The sequence below is a fragment of the Gadus morhua genome, chromosome 6 (genome assembly GCF_902167405.1).
Source record: "Gadus morhua chromosome 6, gadMor3.0, whole genome shotgun sequence".
NCBI lineage: Eukaryota > Metazoa > Chordata > Actinopteri > Gadiformes > Gadidae > Gadus > Gadus morhua.
In genome coordinates, this window is record NC_044053.1 from 10,305,024 (window position 1) to 10,325,007 (window position 19,984).

Sequence of the window (19,984 nt, forward strand, 5' to 3'; positions counted from 1 at the left end):
TTGAATTTATGTAGGTGTGCCTTTGGTCGGTTGAACCCTTCTTTAGCTACCCGTCTTTCTCTTTCTCTCTTATTCTCTCTCTTGCTATCAATGCCTCTACCCCCTCCTTCTCCACCTCCCCTCTCCCCCTCTCTCTATCTACCTCCCCCCCCCCTTTCTCTCTCTCTCTCTCTCTCTCTCTCTCTCTCTCCCTCTCTCTGCCCTGCCACCCGACACTATAACGTCTCCGTCCATCTCAGGGAGAGAGCAGGGTCCCCCCACCTCCAATCCCTCGCCGAGAGCGGATTTAGACAACACGAGCCAGAGTGTCTGAGCTTGCGCACTGCTCTGCGTGTGTGTGGTGGAGAGAGAGAGAGAGAGAGAGAGAGAGAGAGAGAGAGAGAGAGAGAGAGAGAGAGAGAGAGAGAGAGAGAGAGAGAGAGAGAGAGAGAGAGAGAGAGAGAGAGAGAGAGAGAGAGAGAGAGAGAGAGAGAGAGAGAGGGGAGGGGGCTGTCTGAGTGCTCTGCCGGGGCTTTCACACGGAGGGGATTTCGTGGTAGAGAGAGCACGCGCGTCGAGTCTAAGGGGGAGTGAAAGCGGAGCGCCGGGGAAAAGGAGAAGTTGTTTTTGTTTTTTGGGGGCTTTTCTCTCTCGCCGAGGACAGAAGGACGTAGCTGATCCCCGCGTTCCCCCCCCCAGGAGGTGTTTTCTCTGAACACGGGACGTGGTTTTTTGGACCATGCCTGCCGAAGTAAAACAGGTTTGTCCCGCTGTGATTTGTGAAGCTCTGCTGGATCCACACATCCTCTCTCTCTCCCTTCATCCATCTCTCTCGCCATTTCTGTAGCTCTCTCTATCCATCTCTCTCTCTGTTTCTCCAGCTCTCTTCATCCATCTCTCTCTCTCGGTTCATCTAGCTCTCTCCATACATCTCTCTGTTTCTCTAGCTCTCTCTATCCATCTCTCTCTCTCTGTTTCTCTAGCTCTCTCTATCCATCTCTCTCTCTCTGTTTCTCTAGCTCTCTCTATCCATCTTTCTCTCTGTTTCTCTAACTCCCTCAATCAATTTGTTTCTCTCCTCTCTATCAAGCTGACTTGATATGAAGTTGTTGTTGTTGTCTGGATGCTTACGATATCTTCATTCATACACACTGTGCATGTGTTTTCCTAATGGCTGTGTCTTTTTAACTGAAGTCAAATGGAGTACAGTTGTTGCTCAATGTTTAATAGTGACTGTATGCTAGAAACACATCTAAATTGGGTTTACCCGACCCTGAACCGTCGGGTTCATGTTACCCATAATAATGTGTGATGTTTAGAGTACCAAGCTGCATTTGCTAGAGTGGGTAAATGTGTGTGTTTTTTCCTGTGTGTACGTGTGTGCATTGTCTGTGTGTTGGTTGGCCAGCGCGAACGTCAGTTACAGTAGCCTTCATGTACCACATCCATCATGCATGTACATGACAGTAAATAGCAGTCATGAGATATGCATTGCCATGGAGCCGGTCTTCGTGGGCGGGTAGGTGTTGTGGTCTCATCTCCCTCTGAGCCAGTGATATGAATATTGGCCGTCTGGATACATTGAGGAGCTCAGCATCCTCTCACTTGCATTTGACACCAGCTGGATCTGCGGGGGGTCAGGTTCTCTACGGAGCGATGATCCCACCCGCGGAGACGTAGTGTTGAGAGACAGGCCCCTGATGAACGCTGGTGCAGGGCCCCCAGTAGGACCCCAGCACAGGATTTACTGCCCGCCGGGTCGGGAAAGAGCTGTAAACTCTTTTGTTTCTCACTGGCGCAGATACCACAGGAATGCGCTTTTAGTTGCCTGTTTATCTTTGTCTATGTCTGTTTTGTTTTTGTGTAGCTGTGTGTGTGTGTGTGTGTGTGTGTGTGTGTGTGTGTGTGTGTGTGTGTGTGTGTGTGTGTGTGTGTGTGTGTGTGTGACTGTGTGGCTGTGTGTCGCTGTGTGGCTGTGTGGCTGTGTGTGTGTGCGCGTGTGTGCGACTATGTGTATGTGTGCAGTGCATGCTCGTGCACTTGTACGTGGGTGCAAGACCACGGCTCTGTGTTTAAATTACCGGGAAGCATGTCCATGTCTTCTTTTAAAAGCCTGAAACTGCCAACTGCCGACTACGGGAAAAATCCTATGGTAACGGGGGTCAAGCTCTCTGCTGCAGCACCCTCCGTGGGTGGCGGGGGCTGGGGGTGGGGTGGCTGTGTGCAAGTGCGCTCCACGTTGCTCTGATAATGTGTCAATGGCTGCCTCCCAACTGGACGTCACCCAATAACAGTCTCCGCTGCCTTTGCCAGAACTCCCCCCCCCCCCGTAGTTTTTTGTTTTTCCATCTCTTGCTTTATATATCTAGCCACATTCCTTCTACCCTTTGTCCTTTTTGGTTATACGAGGCGACCTTTAAAGAACTCTGGCCTGATCTGATATCCACCATTAAGGCCTGACCCTAACCCTAACCCACCATTAACCTCTAATTCTAACCCCTAACCCTAACCTAACCCTATCCACCACCAAAATGGAGTCTAGCCCCCGCCCCGCCCCCTGATCCATAACCACACACATGTGTAAGAGAGAGATGGTTGGCATACTCGAGGGTGGGCTGGTCACTCACGTGACCTTTTGAACCCCAGCAGTGCATTCCACCAGCCAGGACCCACCTGCTCATCCAGGGGCTGTGTGTGTGTGTGTGTGTGTGTGTGGGGGGGGGGGGGGGGGGGGGGTCAGAGTGTGTACAAGCTGACCCCCACAAAGCTCCTTTAATGGATGCATCACCATGTTCCCTTGGTCGGTTATGTTTTTATTGTGCTCAGGTGTTGCTCCTTAGACTATAAAGGCTTTGAGGAACCCGAGGTTGAAAGGCTGCTGGTGCTCCATGACCCTACCCTCAATAAACCCCCATTACACACTGCACTACAGTCTATACATAAACTCCTGCTGCCCTGCCTGAAGATTCAGAGAGAACTCCTCTGCTGCAACACAGCTTACGGTCAAAACACTTTTAGCCCAGTGGAGATTACTGCATAGCCCTTAATTACGGCGCCTGCACGAGCCAGACCACATCTGCACTAAATATAAGCTGGCTTTGGTCTTTAGTCCAACGCTCTCCGGGATCGCAGACTTTTAGCCCTCGGTTTGCGATGAGGAGGGCCTGAGTGCATAACGAAACTATTCATCAATGATGCAGCCGGTCTAAAAGGGCCTCCACTGCTCCGACTGCGTGTGTGATTCAGCCGCACTGACTGAAACCCATCCTTCGTCACAGCTGGCTGCTCCGATTGTAAGCTGTGAAAGATGGTAAGACGATCCGTGTGTTTGTGTACAGTATTTATAGCTTTGCGTTGCGCTCGATTGTTTGCCTTGAGACTTTCATTCAGCCGCCGCTTTGTTGTGGTTGGTGGTGGAGATGATGTGCATCATCATGTACATCCCACCAATCAATATTTCAAGACATTTAGAGCATGAGATGCAGTGTGTAACTGTCAAGGGCGAATCGCAGACAATGCCTGAAATGCCAGTGACCGGAAAAAAGTGCAAAGTGTAAATAGCATTATATATATATATAGAGAGAGGCCCCGGTTCAGAGTGAAAGTGTTCATTGATGGGTGCTGTGCTCAACCCAACAACAGTTTCGTTATATGGTAGTGAATGCCTGGGGTAGTGATAGGTGCCATACTAATGTGTGTGTGTGTTGGTTCCAGATAGGGCGTCTAAAAATGGCACCGAACATGTATAGCCCTCCCCATACCGCTCATGCCTCCCATGTTTGCCATTCCATACTCACGGCCGCTCCGATCGCATGACCCCTAACACGGCCATGTCTGACATGTATCTTCTGCCCAACCCATAGCGCGCCGATCCAACACTCACGCAGACACCTACTTGGCTCTGGGTCCTGTTTTTAGTTTGGAGCTGCCTGACCTTCAGCTGCATGTGAACAGCTGCCCACCCACCCCTTCGTACGCTACTAGGACCCAAGCCCCCCTCCTTCATCATCCCTCCCGAACCAGGGCCGGAACCTCTAATCAGCAAAACTCCTAAACAGTGACCTCCATGTTCTTTCCCGGGATGCTGCATAATGTAGTGTCAAGCCCATAGGGCCAAATTAGTATAGGTTTTTAACCTTTTTATTTGTTGAATTACCACTTAATTATCAGCATTACACGTATGATCAGGGGTACAGACCCTGTTTGATTACATACCAACAATGTCTTGTTTGTCTTTAAGATGTCTTAGACCTCTTTCTCCTCATGTATGTATTTCTCCGAACTAGACTTTTCCTTCTGTGAGTCCTATTGTTAATTAACAATATGACATGGCATATCAACGGCTAACGAACGCACAATCTGCTGTGTGGATATCTCGTGCACTGGTTCTGCTAGAGCCATCACTATCTATTGGTTTCCCAGGTTGACGTTTCTATGCCTTGTGTACAGTACAGCTCCCTTTCCTAGACAGACTAGGTGTCGGTTATTCTGATGAGTGCCAAGAGTTCTGCCACCCCCACCCCCCTTTACACCCCCCCCCCTACACACACACACACACACACACACACTTCTCATCTCTCCAATGCCAAGCATTACGCCATCTGAGAGCCTAGCCATCACAAGCCAGAAAATCTGTAGTTCACAGTCCAGCCATATTCTCTGGTCCATTTCTCCGACCAAACATCCATTACCCTGCAAAAAGATTACAACATTACGTGGTTTGCCATCTGGAGAAGTTTGGCATCCAATCTGTGTGTTCTGCAAGGAACCCTGGGAAGAACAGGAGATACATGCCAGCATTTTACCTAGTTGAAGCTGTTGCGCGATGCTACCTTTCTGTGCACTACATCCTGAATTTGTGTTTTTCTGCAGTCTCTATTATTCATAGGGATGCCAACAACCTCTAATGAGTTGTTAATGAGAACATGCATAATTAGGTTATTCCATTCCTTTCTGTTTTCCATGTCCAATTACCAAATTAAATTGTTTTTTGAGCTGATGTCGCAATTTTACTCTCATACGCAAACAAAAAACCCAGAGACCGATGGCTTCGGAAATTCGATTCAAAACAATTATCCGCCCTGATTATTTCCTCAGTGTTGTTCTGTGGGTTTTAAAGAGCGGCCACTGTGTTTCTTCGGGCATGGGATTCTCAGACTCGGTGACCCTGGACGACGAACACTGTCCTCTCAGTCCATCCTCCTGCAACAACAGGAGGATGGACTGGACTTTGGAAAAGGGTCCGATAACCTAGCTTCTTGTCTCAGAGGAGGCTGAAGAGACGAACAAAGTTGACCAGAGAAACGCAGAAATGGAAAAACTATCATGAGTTAGTATTGGTGGTAGTTTCTATACAAAGTTCAATTCAACATACTGTAAATGTAGCTTTTATTCAACAATATAGTCATGGGTGTATGTTTAGATAGGAGTGGTAGGGATGTGTCCCTCCCAATATATAACGGGATGAATGAATAATCCCTAGCAATCATTTGGATTGATAATACCACTGCTAAACCCCCATGTCCACACCAATGACCTCATCAAATGCACGCCCTTGAGTGAAACCTAATGGGTGAGATATACATACAGCACTACAACCTATATCATGGGTACCGGATAGTGTGATGGCTAGGGTGTTGGTTTCCCAGCTGTTAGGGGCTGGGTTTAGCCCTGAATGCCCGCAGCTTTCCTTCCAGCCCTCGTGTTTAAAATCACTCTACATTGGGTGAAGAAAATCTTAAAGGTTATATGTGTTTGTGTGTCAGCGGTGCTTAGGGAATCCTTGTGTTTTCAATTTTCGTGGAGGGATTTTGTGTCTTTGTCGTGATGTCGGGTTTATGCAGATGTCACGTCCATAATGAGCTTGCCTGCAGGGCTGCAGAGAGTAAGTTGCATATGTGACAGTTTTTGGGCAGCGCCATGGCGACACAAAAGGGTAAAGTAACATACTGACCCTTAAGCTCATAATTAGTGATTCAAGGAACAGCAGAATGTGGCAGGGGGCTCATCGTTTCATAAGCCCACGCTCATTTTTCTAACATGTCTATGCCCTTAGCATGGACGTTGATGAGGCAATGTATTTTGGCAAGATTTGATGGCAACGGATGTTGTGAAATTTTGCGCTCCATTGTTTTAGTGGAAAACTTGGGTGAAAAACAAAGGGACTGGGACACCTTGGAGAATCTGTAGCTGATTAATGAACAAAGTTTGTCCTCACCGGAGCCAGGCCATTATGGTAAAAGTCTGATCACGATGCTCAGTGAGCTTATCCCTCTCCAGTTTCCCCCTATTTCTGTTTGCACTGCCACCGCTTAGGCTAGCGGGCCTGGCATCTCGGTTCTGGGGGCCCCGCTGAAATGAACTGGGTTTTCTTTCCCCGTCATATGAAGAGTATGTAGCCCCCCCAACCCGATGCGCTCTGCAGCTGGGGACCTCTTAGAGGGGCCCCTGAGGGGGGAGGTCAAAGTCCTCATAAGGCTTTCTCAACCAGAAACACGGGAACAAATACTTTTGCACTTAACCCCTCAAACCCCCCCCCCCCACTTTAGTACCGTCCTCATTGCACAACTCAAAACATCACCAACACTAATGGTCTGGGTAGCAGGCAGCATCAGAAAAACAGAACCAAGGATGTCGTGGGTGTCGTGTGTCCGGAGCCTTCTTTGGAGGGATTAGCCTATTTCCTGCTGCTGGAGAGACCGCTGAAACACAGGGGGGGAAGGTTTGCGAGGGCATCGATCCTCCATCAGCGCACCATCTGTCTCCCGCTGTCTTCTAGGCTTAATGGTTTGCTCTGACAGCTCTTTAGCGGCACTCTATGAACCACGCCGGCAATTGAGATTACGCTGACATGTGGCAGAGCGAGGAGCTCATGACATGCCCTCCCGCCTTTCTTTCTGTGTTTTTCCCCGAGTTCATGAGTTCCAGCCAAATCATTGCGGCAATCGCATAAACGCTTCTGACTGATCAATCACAGAGAAGAGCGTGTGCGTATGACCATGAGTGGTGTGCCTTTCAAAAAACACGCAAGCTGTCCCAATACGGAGCATCTCTCCCCCTCCCCCCCCCGGACACCGACAGCCTCACAATGGTGACTGTTACTGCTGGCGGCTGGGGTCCGTAGAGGGAAGAAATACGTGCACAAAAGGAGAGAAAAGAAGAAGCAAAGCGATACAGGGAGAGGCCAAACCGCTGTAAGCCGACTATCTGTGTGGCGGGAGTGGCCGCTGCGACATCCAGCCTTCCATCCAGCAGCCACAGCCACGGCCGCTCCTCCACCCGCAAACAAACATGTTGATAACCAGTCGCAAGAGTTCAGCCAAACCAGGCCAGAACCGCCAACAGCGGCACGGTAATGTCTGTATGCTAGCTGTTTGCTGTGCGCATTCGGCGTGTCGAGTTCCAACCGTTTCCACAATGGAGGAATTGACAGGACTGAAAGGACTGTCATGCGGCATTACATGCTACGGCAACGCATTGTTAACGCATTTCATCTTCTCCCGATATGAGCGCGGCCCCGTTCCCAACGGATCCACTCGGGGGAACAATGAGACGATGAACCCGCTCACACATTCCAGAAGGCTCCATCGAGCTGTCTAACGAACCTCAACCGCATGTGTAGCCCTGCCGTGGCGTGCCGGCGCTCTCAGAGTACCCTCACGTGTACTCAGTTTGCTTGGAGTGTTTTGGCTCGGGAAGCGGAGTGTGGAGTCGTGGTTAATAAGGTCTGAGGATATGGAGGGACAGGTCCATCTCAACCGGCACTGCAAGGTGAAGTGTTTTAACGCCCCGGATGGAAGCGTTAACGTTGGCGGTGTCACTTCAGAATGCGTTCGTACATTCCCCGTGCAGTGTGAAGGAGCATTGGCAGGAACTGTTTATAGAACAACTTAGCTGAAATCCAGGGGATATGGATTTAAGCTGAAATGGGGTTCGAGCCTTGGAGGAGAGTGTCTTGTTGGGCCAACTACTCATCCAACCAAGAAAAACATTTGTAACCTTTTTTCCATGGGCCAGAGTGCCATTGACGTAAATAACTATTTAAATACGACTTTATGCATGTTGGGGCCAATGCCTCTGGACCTCGTTGAGTTTGAAGAATTGTACTCTTATTTATTGTCTTTCCAGAATGACACACAAAGTGCTGGGAATCACAACCTATATTTTCCCTCGGATGTACTTTGGCATCCGATTGATTTTGATATGCATTTATTTATTTCCCTACATGTGCTCATTGTTGTCATGGTAACCGATACGTTTTCTTGGTCCTGGGTTCAAGAAGCTATGACGACCCCTTTTGTTTATGAACCACTGAATAAGAATGTGCGGAGCAAAGCGCTCTGAACCCTGAAAAGTCCCCCAAGTTACGAAAACAAGGCTTGTCCGCGCAGACCTCTTCAAATTACTTAATTCTTTTCCAACATATTTCTGCTAGAGTTACGGAAAGCTTAATCCAATAAGCCCATTTTCCCTCTGTGTCCCATCGCACACCAGCTCCGACTGTGGCTGTGAGTTGGGGGTAGGGGGGGGGGTCGGTTGGTTTCGTTTTCCCGCCATGAGGGAACTTGGGCAGTGTTTGGTGTCGCAGAGCAGCTACATTCCAGAGTCTCGTGTTCAGAAAGGACCGATGGATCCATAGTGTTCTCCGACGGCGCGACCCTTTTCCATTGCCCTGGACCCTGGGCTAACCCCCACCATCGTGTCACTGCTCCACAGTTCAACGCAACATGTCCACAGACTCAGGAATTCAGATTGGACCCTGTCTGGCCCCGGAGCCCGGAAAACGTGTAGATCGCAGCCCCTCCCGTCCGTGGTGTAACCAGCAGTTTATCCCTGAGGCAAAAGCCATGGGGTTCACCTCCAAGTCCAATCCCCTAGCATCTTGATGTTTCAACAAAGCTTTTATTGTTTAATCACATCTGTCTAATAATGTATTATTACTGCCTTTGAGCCAAAGACCAAAGACTGCTTCATCATCATTAGTTCTATTTCATGAAGGCCCAGTCTTTAATTGTGGTTTCTTTATACAGTCTGGCTTCTTAATGTCATCCAAGGGTTCCCCCCTTCAACAAGTGAAAGACTTTCTTGTCCCCCTCCATGTTGCGATGTGGAAAAAACGAAAATCAATAATGAGTAGAGCGGTGTCTCAAAAGCTCCTGTTTGAAATGACAGGCCAATGGCGTTACAATCAGAGGCTTGCAGGCTGCAGTACTGGCAAGATGTCTGTGACTCTCCAGTATCTGTCCAACAAGAAAGCAGCTGTGAGTTCCTGCTGCTTACACTCTATTGCACTCCATAGTGAACGAGGATCTCTCTCTCTCTCTCTCTCTCTCTCTCTCTCTCTTTCTCTCTCTCTCTCTCTCTCTCTCTCTCTCTCTCTCTCTCTCTCTCTCTCTCTCTCTCTCTCTCTCTCTCTCTCTCTCTCTCTCTCTTTCTCTCTCTCTCTCTCTCTCTCTCTCTCTCTCTCTCTCTCTCTCTCTCTCTCTCTCTCTCTCTCTCTCTCTCTCTCTCTCTCTCTCCATCTCCAGCTCCATCTCTCTATATCTCTTTCTCCCTCTCTGTCGTTTCCCTCTCTCTATCTCTCTCTCTCTTTCCCTTTCTATCTCTCACTTTGCCTCTGTCTCTCTCTCTTGCTCTCTCTCTCTCTGTCTGTCTGTCTGTCTCTCTGTCTGTCTGTCTGTCTGTCTGTCTGTCTGTCTGTCTGTCTGTCTGTCTGTCTGTCTGTCTGTCTGTCTGTCTGTCTGTCTGTCTGTCTGTCTCTCTCTGTCTCTGCCCCTCTCTCAGCCCTTTTTCTCTCTTCCTCTTTTCTCTCTCTCTCTGCAGTACTCTCTGGCAAACCTAATTAACCTTGGCTCTGGACCGTGTAGTCTCGCCTCCCCAATCCCCTCCCCGTGTCTTGTGAGAGGAGCCGGGCCGTTCAGAGGTCTCCCTAACCCCTGGAGTGTCTGCGAGACCTGGGACTAGTGATCCGCAGCCAAATTGCGGCACCTGGGTCCTCCTGAGATTTGTTTTCAGAGTGAACCGTAGGTGATTTGTGTGCTGCTCCCTGCACTCCCATCTCTGTTGTTTTGTGTTTTGGAGGAGCCGGTGTGTGGAGGAAGTGTGGGAGGAAAACATTCAGCAGTATAATGCAGTGTCTGTCTGATCACTGAGCACAACATGATGATTTGCAGAGTTGGTTTCCCCAGGTGTCTGTCGCACCATATGGGCAAATGCAGGTGCGTGTGTAAGTGTGTGCGTCAGTGTAAGTGTGTGTTTATATGTTTGCCCAGTTCAAATGCACATTTAGTCTTCTATTGCGCAGATGCCTTTGCGTATAAATCATTCTTGTTCTGTGGTTCCATGAGGTTCAACAGCTGAAGCACTGCTGTGCTTTGTAGAGTTTACCGTTCCCACCGTGTTGTTGAGTACACAATTCTTTGCGTCGACTGTACATCGGTTCCCGACAGGACTACCTAACTTGGTGGTTTGAAGTATTACTTCATATCATCTAATTCCCAACAGTCTCTTTTTCCCAAAAGGGCTTTTTGACTAGCTTGTACCAACTGATGTGCGATTAGCCACACATGAGTCTCACCCTCCCCAACTGTCACCTTCATGTACCGCGCGTTCTCCACAAGAGCTGTCTCATTAACAGGCTGCTGGAGACTCCGTCATGTCCGCCGCGAGGCTTGTTTCCCACATCACGTTGTTCCGCGGTTAAAACGAACCAAGGCAGCCAAGCTGATGATGACGGTGATGCAACAGAGCACCGCGGTCTGGGCGCCATTTGGCGGCGGGGCTCATGGGGACTTTATGTCACGAAGGAATGGAATCCCTTTCATGCCTCTCTCTCCAGGCCTGCGAGATCAAACATGCTTCTAACGCGGGTTTGATCCTTCGTGTCAGTTTCGGTTTCTTTTCCGCGGTTTGTGTGTGTGTGAGTGTGTGTGTATGTGTGTGTGTAAGTGTGTGTGTGTGTGTGTGTGTGTGTGTGTGTGTGTGCGTGTGTGTGTGTGTGCGTGTGCATGTTTGTATGTGTGTATGTGTGCTGTTTTGTGTGTATTTATTTACTGGATGAGCTGGCAGGTGTTGCACAGTACAACAGCCATGAAGTCAAAACACTCAAGACTAATTTTTCGGAGCCTGGTACAACCCTAATCTCTGTCAGATGTGTGGATGTTTTCCGTTTTGAACGTTTCTCAAGAAATGTCCCCACTTGAAGGGCTCACCCGGCAGTTTCGCAACTATTTTTTGTTGACTACTACGGCTAGCGTGCGCAAATGCCAGATCATCGCGCTTATCCTCTCCGACGATGCTTAGACGCCACGCAGGTTACGTTTTCCCGCTGCAGGCTGAGGTCAGCACAAGCTTTTCTCTTAAAAAAAAAGCAAAAAGCTGTTGCAATCTACATAATACGCGATCAGTCTCGCTCATTCATGGCGGGGCGATTCAGGAATGCTCTATTTTGTTGTCTCTGAATAGGTCTGATGACTGACTCATGTGGTTTTGGCAGGCGAGGCAGATATAGAACGGAACTGTGAACAGTTCCATTCATTCCTCTTGGTCAGACTCTGTCAGACCAGTTACTGTGCACAAAAAACCTCCTGCAGCCCCCAGCTCCCCCTGAAATCCCTCCCAGCCCTTCTTCCCCTCAACACAATCCAGCGTCCGTCAGCCACGACCGGACTACTGGGAACGCTGGTGAAAGGAATATTAAAAAGACAGTGAAAAAGCAAGTGCCAGATGAGTTGTGTTTGAGTCTGTAGAGGTCTTGTTCCGCTTGCGGGTGCTGAGACTGTTTGCCGAGGTAGCAAGTCGCCGTGAGCCGGGCGGCCATATTGGAGATCCGAAGCACCTCGTCACCATATGCCGCCTAGAATTCCACAGAAGTGTTCTCTGATGTCCAACAGTATGTTAGTGCTTTGCTATCTTGGCAGATGCTATATTTGGACAAATTCCAACGCATTGAATGTTGTAATTCTGTCCCGGATGTCGTATTTCTGTCCGGACGACCGTAGGCATGCAAGGGACGTAAGAGTAGTGAGCAGGTGGTGGTGGAATGCCCTCTGACTGAGGGAGGATCTCACCTGTGTGTGTGTGTGTGTGTGTGTGTGTGTGTGTGTGTGTGTGTGTGTGTGTGTGTGTGTGTGTGTGTGTGTGTGTGTGTGTGTGTGTGTGTGTGTGTGTGTGTGTGTGTGTGTGTGTGTGTGTGCATTAGAGTGAAGCCTCACCCGGGCAAGGATGCTATTTGGCAGCGCTCCTCATGCGTTGAGAGGTCTTTAAGTCGCTCGCTAAATGGCTCCTGATAAGTCAGAGCTGTCTGACTCTCGCCTGGATAATTGATGGGCCTTGTTTATTTGGTAACTCAGCCCTTCTCCGATCCTCTGCCAGTGATGTGCTCCAGCCTTCGACTGGAACTGTTCCAATACTCTGTTGATGTGTGGGATGGACTTCATTAAATAATATGTTGAAATAACAAGGAATGGAGCCATATTTAGGACAATGGTGAAATCCTGCTGCAGTTTTTTGCAGCATTGGACTTCACAACATTAGTTTGACAGGTTTATTGTTAATGAGGTTTGGGTGCTAATCACCATTGAAAAGGTTAAGGGGTACATCTTTCACAGAAGTGGCAGGGATCGCTTGGGTTGGCTTATAGTCAGAGATGGACGTCAAAGGGATGGCCTCCATTTATTTTGTGCACTGTCATCTTTGTCATGGCATGTTGCTGTCTGGGGGATTTATTGACTCTGGCAGACATATTTTCCAGACTTTGTTTTCTTTGAATGTTTTACGGGGGAGGATTGGTTGGGGGTGATCTACAGAGAAGACCGGTAAAGCGTTGTCTTTTCCCTGTGGGCTGATAGGGTTATTTTCTCTTCATCTTGAAGTCCTAATCTGAAACAGACCGTTTCCCATTTCATACATTCCTCATTTTGAGCTCAGGTCTTTAGATTGTGCATCTTCTCCTCAGCTTGTCTTTGTTCTGTGCGCTGCTCCTGGGCTCCAAGAATATGGCTTTACTTTTTTTTCGCTAACATTTTGAAATATTGCATTGTTTGTTCCTGGGGGGCGGCTGGACTAATAGTCTTCGGCCTTGAAAATAACAATACAGTGTTTGACTCCTCGTTGAGTCATTTGGTTGAGGCCCAGCTGGGAAGGAAGTTATATTTTGTTTACAAAATATTCACAATATTTGGGCCATTTCAGCGGGAATTCAGAGCAGTTTGACAGTCAGAAAAAAACAACCTATTTATGACATACATTGTTTCCCCAACTGTCTCTCTACGAATTCCACCCCAAAACAGATTGTGTGTGCGCGTGTGTGTGTGTACATTTGTGTGCATGTGTCTACGTGTGTCTGCATGTGCTATAAACTGGTGTTGCTTCTCAGAGCCCAGGTAAATGTGGTTCAGCTGATATGCACACGGCTTGTCACTAACAACAGTCCTGGGAGGCCATGCATCTCCCTGTAGCCGAATGGCTTTGTTGGATGTCCTGTTCAGGAACCAGTCGTCCTGCTTGACATGCCCCTGGCCATCACTTGGTTATTATTGCCTTTTTGGGAAAAGCAGTGACATTTCAAACTTTAAATTATCACTAGAGGCTATATTTAATTATCAATGGATTGCTTTTTGTTTATAAAGCAAACAAACTCATATTGTATGTAATATATTAGTCGAGTACTGAGTAGGGACATTTTGTACACCAGCTATAGAGTTTAATGGGTTCAAACTTGTGTGTTGTGCGTGTGTGTGTGTGTGTGTGTGTGTGTGTGTGTGTGTGTGTGTGTGTGTGTGTGTGTGTGTGTATGTGTGTGTGATTGTAATTATCCACAGATTGCGTTTTGTTTATGCAGCAGAAAAACACGTATTGTATGTAATATGATAATGGAATACTATATAGGGACATTTTTTACACCAGCTATGGAGTTTAATGGGTTTGAACTTGTGTGTGTGTGTGTGTCTTTGTGCATGAGTGTGTGTGTGTACGTGTGTGCGTGCGCATGTGTATGTGCGCTTGTGTGCGTGTCTGGTGAATGACATTCCCTCACAGGCGTAAAGGAAAGAGGAGAATGCGAGGTCCACAATAGCACAGGATGTTTCTCTGCTCCATGCTTCCCCCCCCCCCCCTTCCTCCTCCCTCGCCTGCCTCCACCTCCTCCGTCCCTCTCCCTCCTGCTGCCTCCCCACGGCCTCCTCTCGGTCGCTGCCTCCACCTCCTCCGTCCCTCTCCCTCCTGCTGCCTCCCCACGGCCTCCACTCGGTCGCTGCCTCCACCTCCTCCGTCCCTCTCCCTCCTGCTGCCTCCCCACGGCCTCCTCTCGGTCGCTGCCTGCGTCGTGCTTTTGTAACCTCTGTACTAAACCGTGAAAAGCTGACTGGGGTGCTTTAGGGGAAGGTTTGCATTTCTCATTTGTTTCTGCCGTTGCAGTGTTAATATAAGAAACCCAGGGAGTAATGTTCCCAGGGAGGTGGTGGGCTCGCTACGTTCTAACTGCATTTGTCACTCTTAGCTCCCTATTATTTAAAGTTTGGGACTGTATCTTTTCACTTTATTAGGACCTTCTATCCAGAGAGCCCGGGTCTGAATGTCTATTATAGTAAAATATTCAAAAATATACTCAAATATAGTTATATTATATTCTCATGGTATATTAAATGCTCAATATTAAATGGCTTCAGCTAAGAATACATTTTTGTTCATGTGTGCGTGCATGCATATGTGTTTAAAAATAACGTACGTAGCTCTGCAGTGGGTTTTATTGAGTTATTTTTGGGATCTACTTTACGCTGCAAAGAGGAGGTGAGGAGGAGGAAGGGGATAGAGGCGGGGAGAAGTACATTGAGAAAGAAAGAGAGAGAGCGAACAAGGAAGGAAAAAAGGGGAGATCGGGGGGCCAGATCTCCCCACCATAGTCCTTGTGGCTGCAGTATTTTCTCACACACCCCAAAATCTATTTTAAGACCTTCCAGACACAAGAACCCCCTCCCTTACACCCAAATCTATCTGTGTGGGCCGGCCTCTGGGCCTCAATCCCTGCGTCTCTCCCTGTCCCTCCCAGGCTCCCTCTCTCTCTGTGCCACAGCAGACATTCCATTTTCTCCAGCTGGACCAAGGTTATACGGGTGAGCCGACCTGCTGGAAACAGTTCCCTGCTTTGGTACTGACGACTCTGACACATGCAGACACAGTAGCTCTACTTTATCTCTTAATATCACTTTGTTTGTCAGGGTCGATCCCGGTTCGTGACACCTTGCATCTGGCCTTCTTCACTTTAAATGTGCCATACTTTTTAAGTGTTAGTCGCAGCAGCAGCAGCAGCAGTAGTAGTAGTAGTAGTAGTAGTAGTAGTAGTAGTAGTAGCAGTAGTAGTAGTAGTTACGGTAGTAGTAGAAGAAGAAGTAGTAGTTACAGTAATAGTAGTAGAAGAAGAAATATTTACAGCAATAGTAGTAGAAGAATAAGTAGTTACAAATATTAGTAGTAGAAGAATAAGTAGTTACAGCAATAGTAGTAGAAGAAGAAGTAGTTACAGCAATAGTAGTAGAAGAAGAAGTAGTTACAGCAGTAGTAGTAGAAGGACAGCCCTAACAGAAGGAGTAGTCGCTTCACAGTGGTACTGACATACGTTAGTCCTACAGCCTGTCTCTGTCTGTGGAGCCCACCAGCCTGTCTGAGGCAGGGTACCACGCTCGCCTGTGGCTCCCGTGGGATGTCAGCCCTGCAGGGTGGGGCTACGGCACATTCCTCTGCTGGCAGACGTCTCAGAGGCAGGAGAGCAGCCCTGCTTCCTTCCTGTCTGCATACAGTTTGCCTACTGTACACACACATTGTCCACACTCCTGGAACCGGAGTGTCTTTACAGCTCGACAGTGCACTCTCACACACAGACACGCACACACACACACACACACACACACACACACACACACACACACACACACACACACACACACACACACACACACACACACACACACACACAAACACACACACAGGATCCCAATGTTAAGACAATGGTTACAAGACCGGCCTCTGTTGAGAAAACCAACAGCTGCCATTCCCGTGTGCGAGAGCCGTTTAGAATCTGTGGTGTGTACATAGACTCTTGAGTATCAACAGTATTTATTGCTGCACTATATATGGCCTCTAATCGGTTTTATTTCTATATTTTTGTAGTTTTTTTTTACGTTTCAGTGCGTGAACCTGAAGCACCCTGCAATGAAAGCGACACGCTTAGCTCTTCTGACTGCTGCCTGGGGGAAGGTGACCTCCGCTGTCAGTTCCACCACAACAGCTAAGGTCACCTCACCCCCCACTTCACCGCCCGAGTAATCACGCCGGGGATTGGGTTATGGGGGGAAACGTTGAGATAGTGTATTGGGAGCGGCCCAGTCGGAGGCCTAATCCCTTTTGAGAATCGTGGGTAATTAGATGGCCCGCCGGCGCATGGCTGACATCCTCTGGCTGATGAGGGTGAAGGAATAACAGAAAGGCCTGGTTGTCTGTTGTCCGTCTCTCTCTCTCTCTCTCTCTTGCTGCTTCTGGCTAATCTGCAGATGATGAAACGCCAGCGCTAGCCAGAGAAACACTGTGGCTTCGGGTTGCGCTCCGGTCCACGTCAGGGTCCATAATCTTCCATGCTCTCATAGGCCCGGGGAAATATGATGTGGATCCCACTGCAACGGAGTCTTGAAATGCTGTTAAGAAGATTTCCTTCCCATTTCTCCTGATGCTGCACCCTGTACTTCCAACTTCAACTTTAGCTCCTTGGTTATTTCAGGCATATGGCCATGGTATGGCCAGTTTTCTTTGGCATTCATATTCTTGTAATTATTCTTGTAATATTGAGTATTTAATTGAAAGTAAGAGTTAAGCAACTGTTTTTTTGGGGGCTGCATTAATTGTGTATCCCAAGTATAGTAGATTTTATAACAATTTTAAGCACAGAAGCATCGCTGTTGCACAACATTGACATAAGGACAACATTGCTGCTGTGGTCTGGAATTAATAAAGATTAGAAGCAGAGTGCCCCTGCCCATCATTGGCTCAGAATAACTCAGCGGCATAGGGGAGAGTGAGAGCTCCGTCCTGAGTGGAAGGTCCTCCCCTGGCTAACCCAGACTCCCGGCTGGTGATGATGATGATAACGGCTAAACCACAGGACCGGGCACTGGCCGCTAATGGGACACTCCGCTGTGTATGTCAGCTGTCGTCACTTCCCTGCAGCCAAGCAAGGGATTTGGGTTCAGAAATCCTGTTGACTGAGACTGTCTAAGATTTTTCAGCAGTCAGCATTTCCTGTTGCACAGCATAAAAAAACCCCGGAAAAGAAGCTCAATAAATGGATCAAACCAAGGGAACAGAGCGGTGGGGCGAGGATGAGAATGTCGATCTGCATTTTCCTAATATATTTTGGGATGTCTGTGCCACAGTCCACCGCGCAGCCCTTTGAACATGAGGCTATTCCTGAAGATCGGGGCATTAGCCTTTCGTGCGGCCGAGATAATCCACTTAAACCTGCACCAACAACACCAGCCAGCCACCACCAACTACCCCAACAACTTGGCCCATCCGTCTACCCTTACTACCCCAACCATCCCCTCTTCCCGCAACCCCACCCTACCTTCAAGCCCACCTGCAGAGCGAAAACCACCCTTCTGAATAAAACATTCTCCGGCAGGGAAAGAATACGTAGTACGAGCACAAACGTTGTCGTGGTGAAATATCGAGAGAGAGAGAGGGGGATGAAGAAAAAAAGACAAAGACCAAGGGAGTACCTATGGGAACGGCAGGGCTGAGGGAGGACTCTATTAGACAGTGGGGTTTTCAAAGGGTGTAAAAAAGCCTTTCTTCATGAAGCCAGGACCTGCACGCCTGCCAGCCCCTCTGTCTGGGCGCAGCCTCGCCGCTTCGCTCTGCATGCATAATATATGCTTGTGAGGCTCGTCCTCGATCACTGGCAATGCAGCATCCCCTAATTTATATATATATATATATATATATATATATATATATATATATTTCTACATGTAATATGTTATTCATCCGTCCTAATTGTTGCGAGTAAAGCATTTCTCGTGGTGTGCGCACGGCGGCTTCAAAGCAGATGTTTATTTTTGTATACGCCCGCTATGGCTTTTCTTGTTCGACATGTAATCCTACTCATAATTTACCATGTGAAAAAATAAATAAAGGAGCAGGGTACCAAAAGTAGATTTCAGATAGCCTTGTGGCTTAAATATTCATGATCCACTGGCGGCTTTGAAAGTGATCCTAAAGGGAGAGACTCGCTCTTTCTCCCCCTCCCCCTTGCTCACTCGTTCCCTTTATATCTCTTTGCTGTAGCGCACGTACACACACACATTAGGAGGCCTGGCTGCCTGACCCCATACACATCCAGAGGAATCTCCGTCTCACTTCATTCACCTCTTTCAGAGGAGACGCCAATGCAGCAAGGCGGTCCGATAGATATGTCAGGGTCTGTTGACTGTGACCCGACCCCTCTCTTCCTCTGCCTCTCTCCCTCTCTCTCCCCCCCCCCCCCCCCCCCCTCTACTTGGTTGAGTGTTTACGGCGAAGCTAAACAAATGCACAAAAAGAGCAACGTTTTTTTGGTTGCATTCGGGTCTGTGTCCTTGGATAACGGGGGCGTGAGAGAAGATAGACCCTCTCTCTCTCTCTCTCTCTCTCTCTCTCTCTGTCTCTCTGTCTCTCTCTCTCTCTCTCTCTCTCTCTCTCTCTCTCACTCTCTTTGTCTCTCTCTCAATTCCTCTTTCCTCCCTCTCTCTCTTAACCCCTGCTCTCTCTCTCTCTCTCTCCCACTCTCTCTCGCTCTCTCTCTTTCACTCAATTTCTCTTTCATCTCTCTCTCTGTTACCCCCTTTTCTCTCTCTCTTTCACTCTCCCAATCCCTCTCTTCTGTCTGTCTGTCTGTCTGTCTGTCTGTCTGTCTGTCTGTCTGTCTGTGTCTCTCTCTCTCTCTCTCTCTCTCTCTGTCTCTGTCTCTGTCTCTCTGTCTCTGTCTCTGTCTCTGTCTCCCTCTCCCTGTGTCGGTATGTTTTGTAAGCATGTCCTGTCTGTGAACCCCACTGTGATGGAGCTCTCGGGGGCCTAGTCCTGGCTCAGGGAGGACTTGTGGAACTCAGGACAGAGGGAATCATTTTGCCCTGGAATGTTGGAAAGGCCCTCTGCATCATCCAGCGAGCCAGCGCCTCCGGAGCAAGAGATGATGTTGGGCCGTCAGGAGTCCAGCGCAGGCCTCTCTGGCGCTACATGGCTTTTCTGCTGTGTCTGGCTATCAGTCAACGACTTAGTCGGTGCTGAACATTGGAGGCCGGTTAAGTTAAATCAACAGTCAATAGTGTTGTTTTTTCATTCTAAAAGTTATTTGAAGAATAATAGTGATGCATACGCACACTCATGCACACGAGAACACACTCACAAGCACACATGCACAAGCACACACATACAGAAGCACATGCATACGCAAGCACACACACACATACACACACACACGCGCGCGCACACGCGCGCGCGCGCACACGCACGCACGCACGCACGCGCGTGTGCTTGTGTTGTAATGACATGCTGAATGATAGATGAGCTTCAGCCTGTGGGCTTGTTTGTTGTGGTTTCAGTGGGTGTGGCCTACAAGAACCAAAACATATGAAACATACCCGCCCTTGTTTCTGACGGCACCCCATGCCTCCCTGTCTCCCTGCCATCCCCCTCCCCTTCAGCAGCCCACAGAGACATGCATGTGCCTCAGTTAGCACAGCAGAGGAAGGCCTAGCTACACGCCTGTTAGCATACCTCTGTTAAATGCATGCATTGACAACCCTCCTTCCACACACATACACACACACACACACACATACACACACACACACACACACACACACACACACACACACACACACACACACACACACACACACACACACACACACACACATTCTCCTCTTACTGTCTCCCCCCCTCCCCTTATCTCCCTACTCCAAAACACTTGTCTAAAGAT

General features: G+C 48.5%; 1 protein-coding gene across 1 annotated transcript in view; it reads left to right on the forward strand.

Moving 5' to 3' along the window:
- The first annotated feature begins 453 nt into the window (after positions 1–453).
- The window catches only part of arvcfb (ARVCF delta catenin family member b), an 88,792-nt gene continuing 69,261 nt past the window's right edge, over positions 454–19,984 (forward strand). The window contains 1 exon segment of the mRNA XM_030357648.1: positions 454–739. Coding sequence (XP_030213508.1) covers positions 719–739 — 21 coding nt within the window. The 5' untranslated portion in view covers positions 454–718.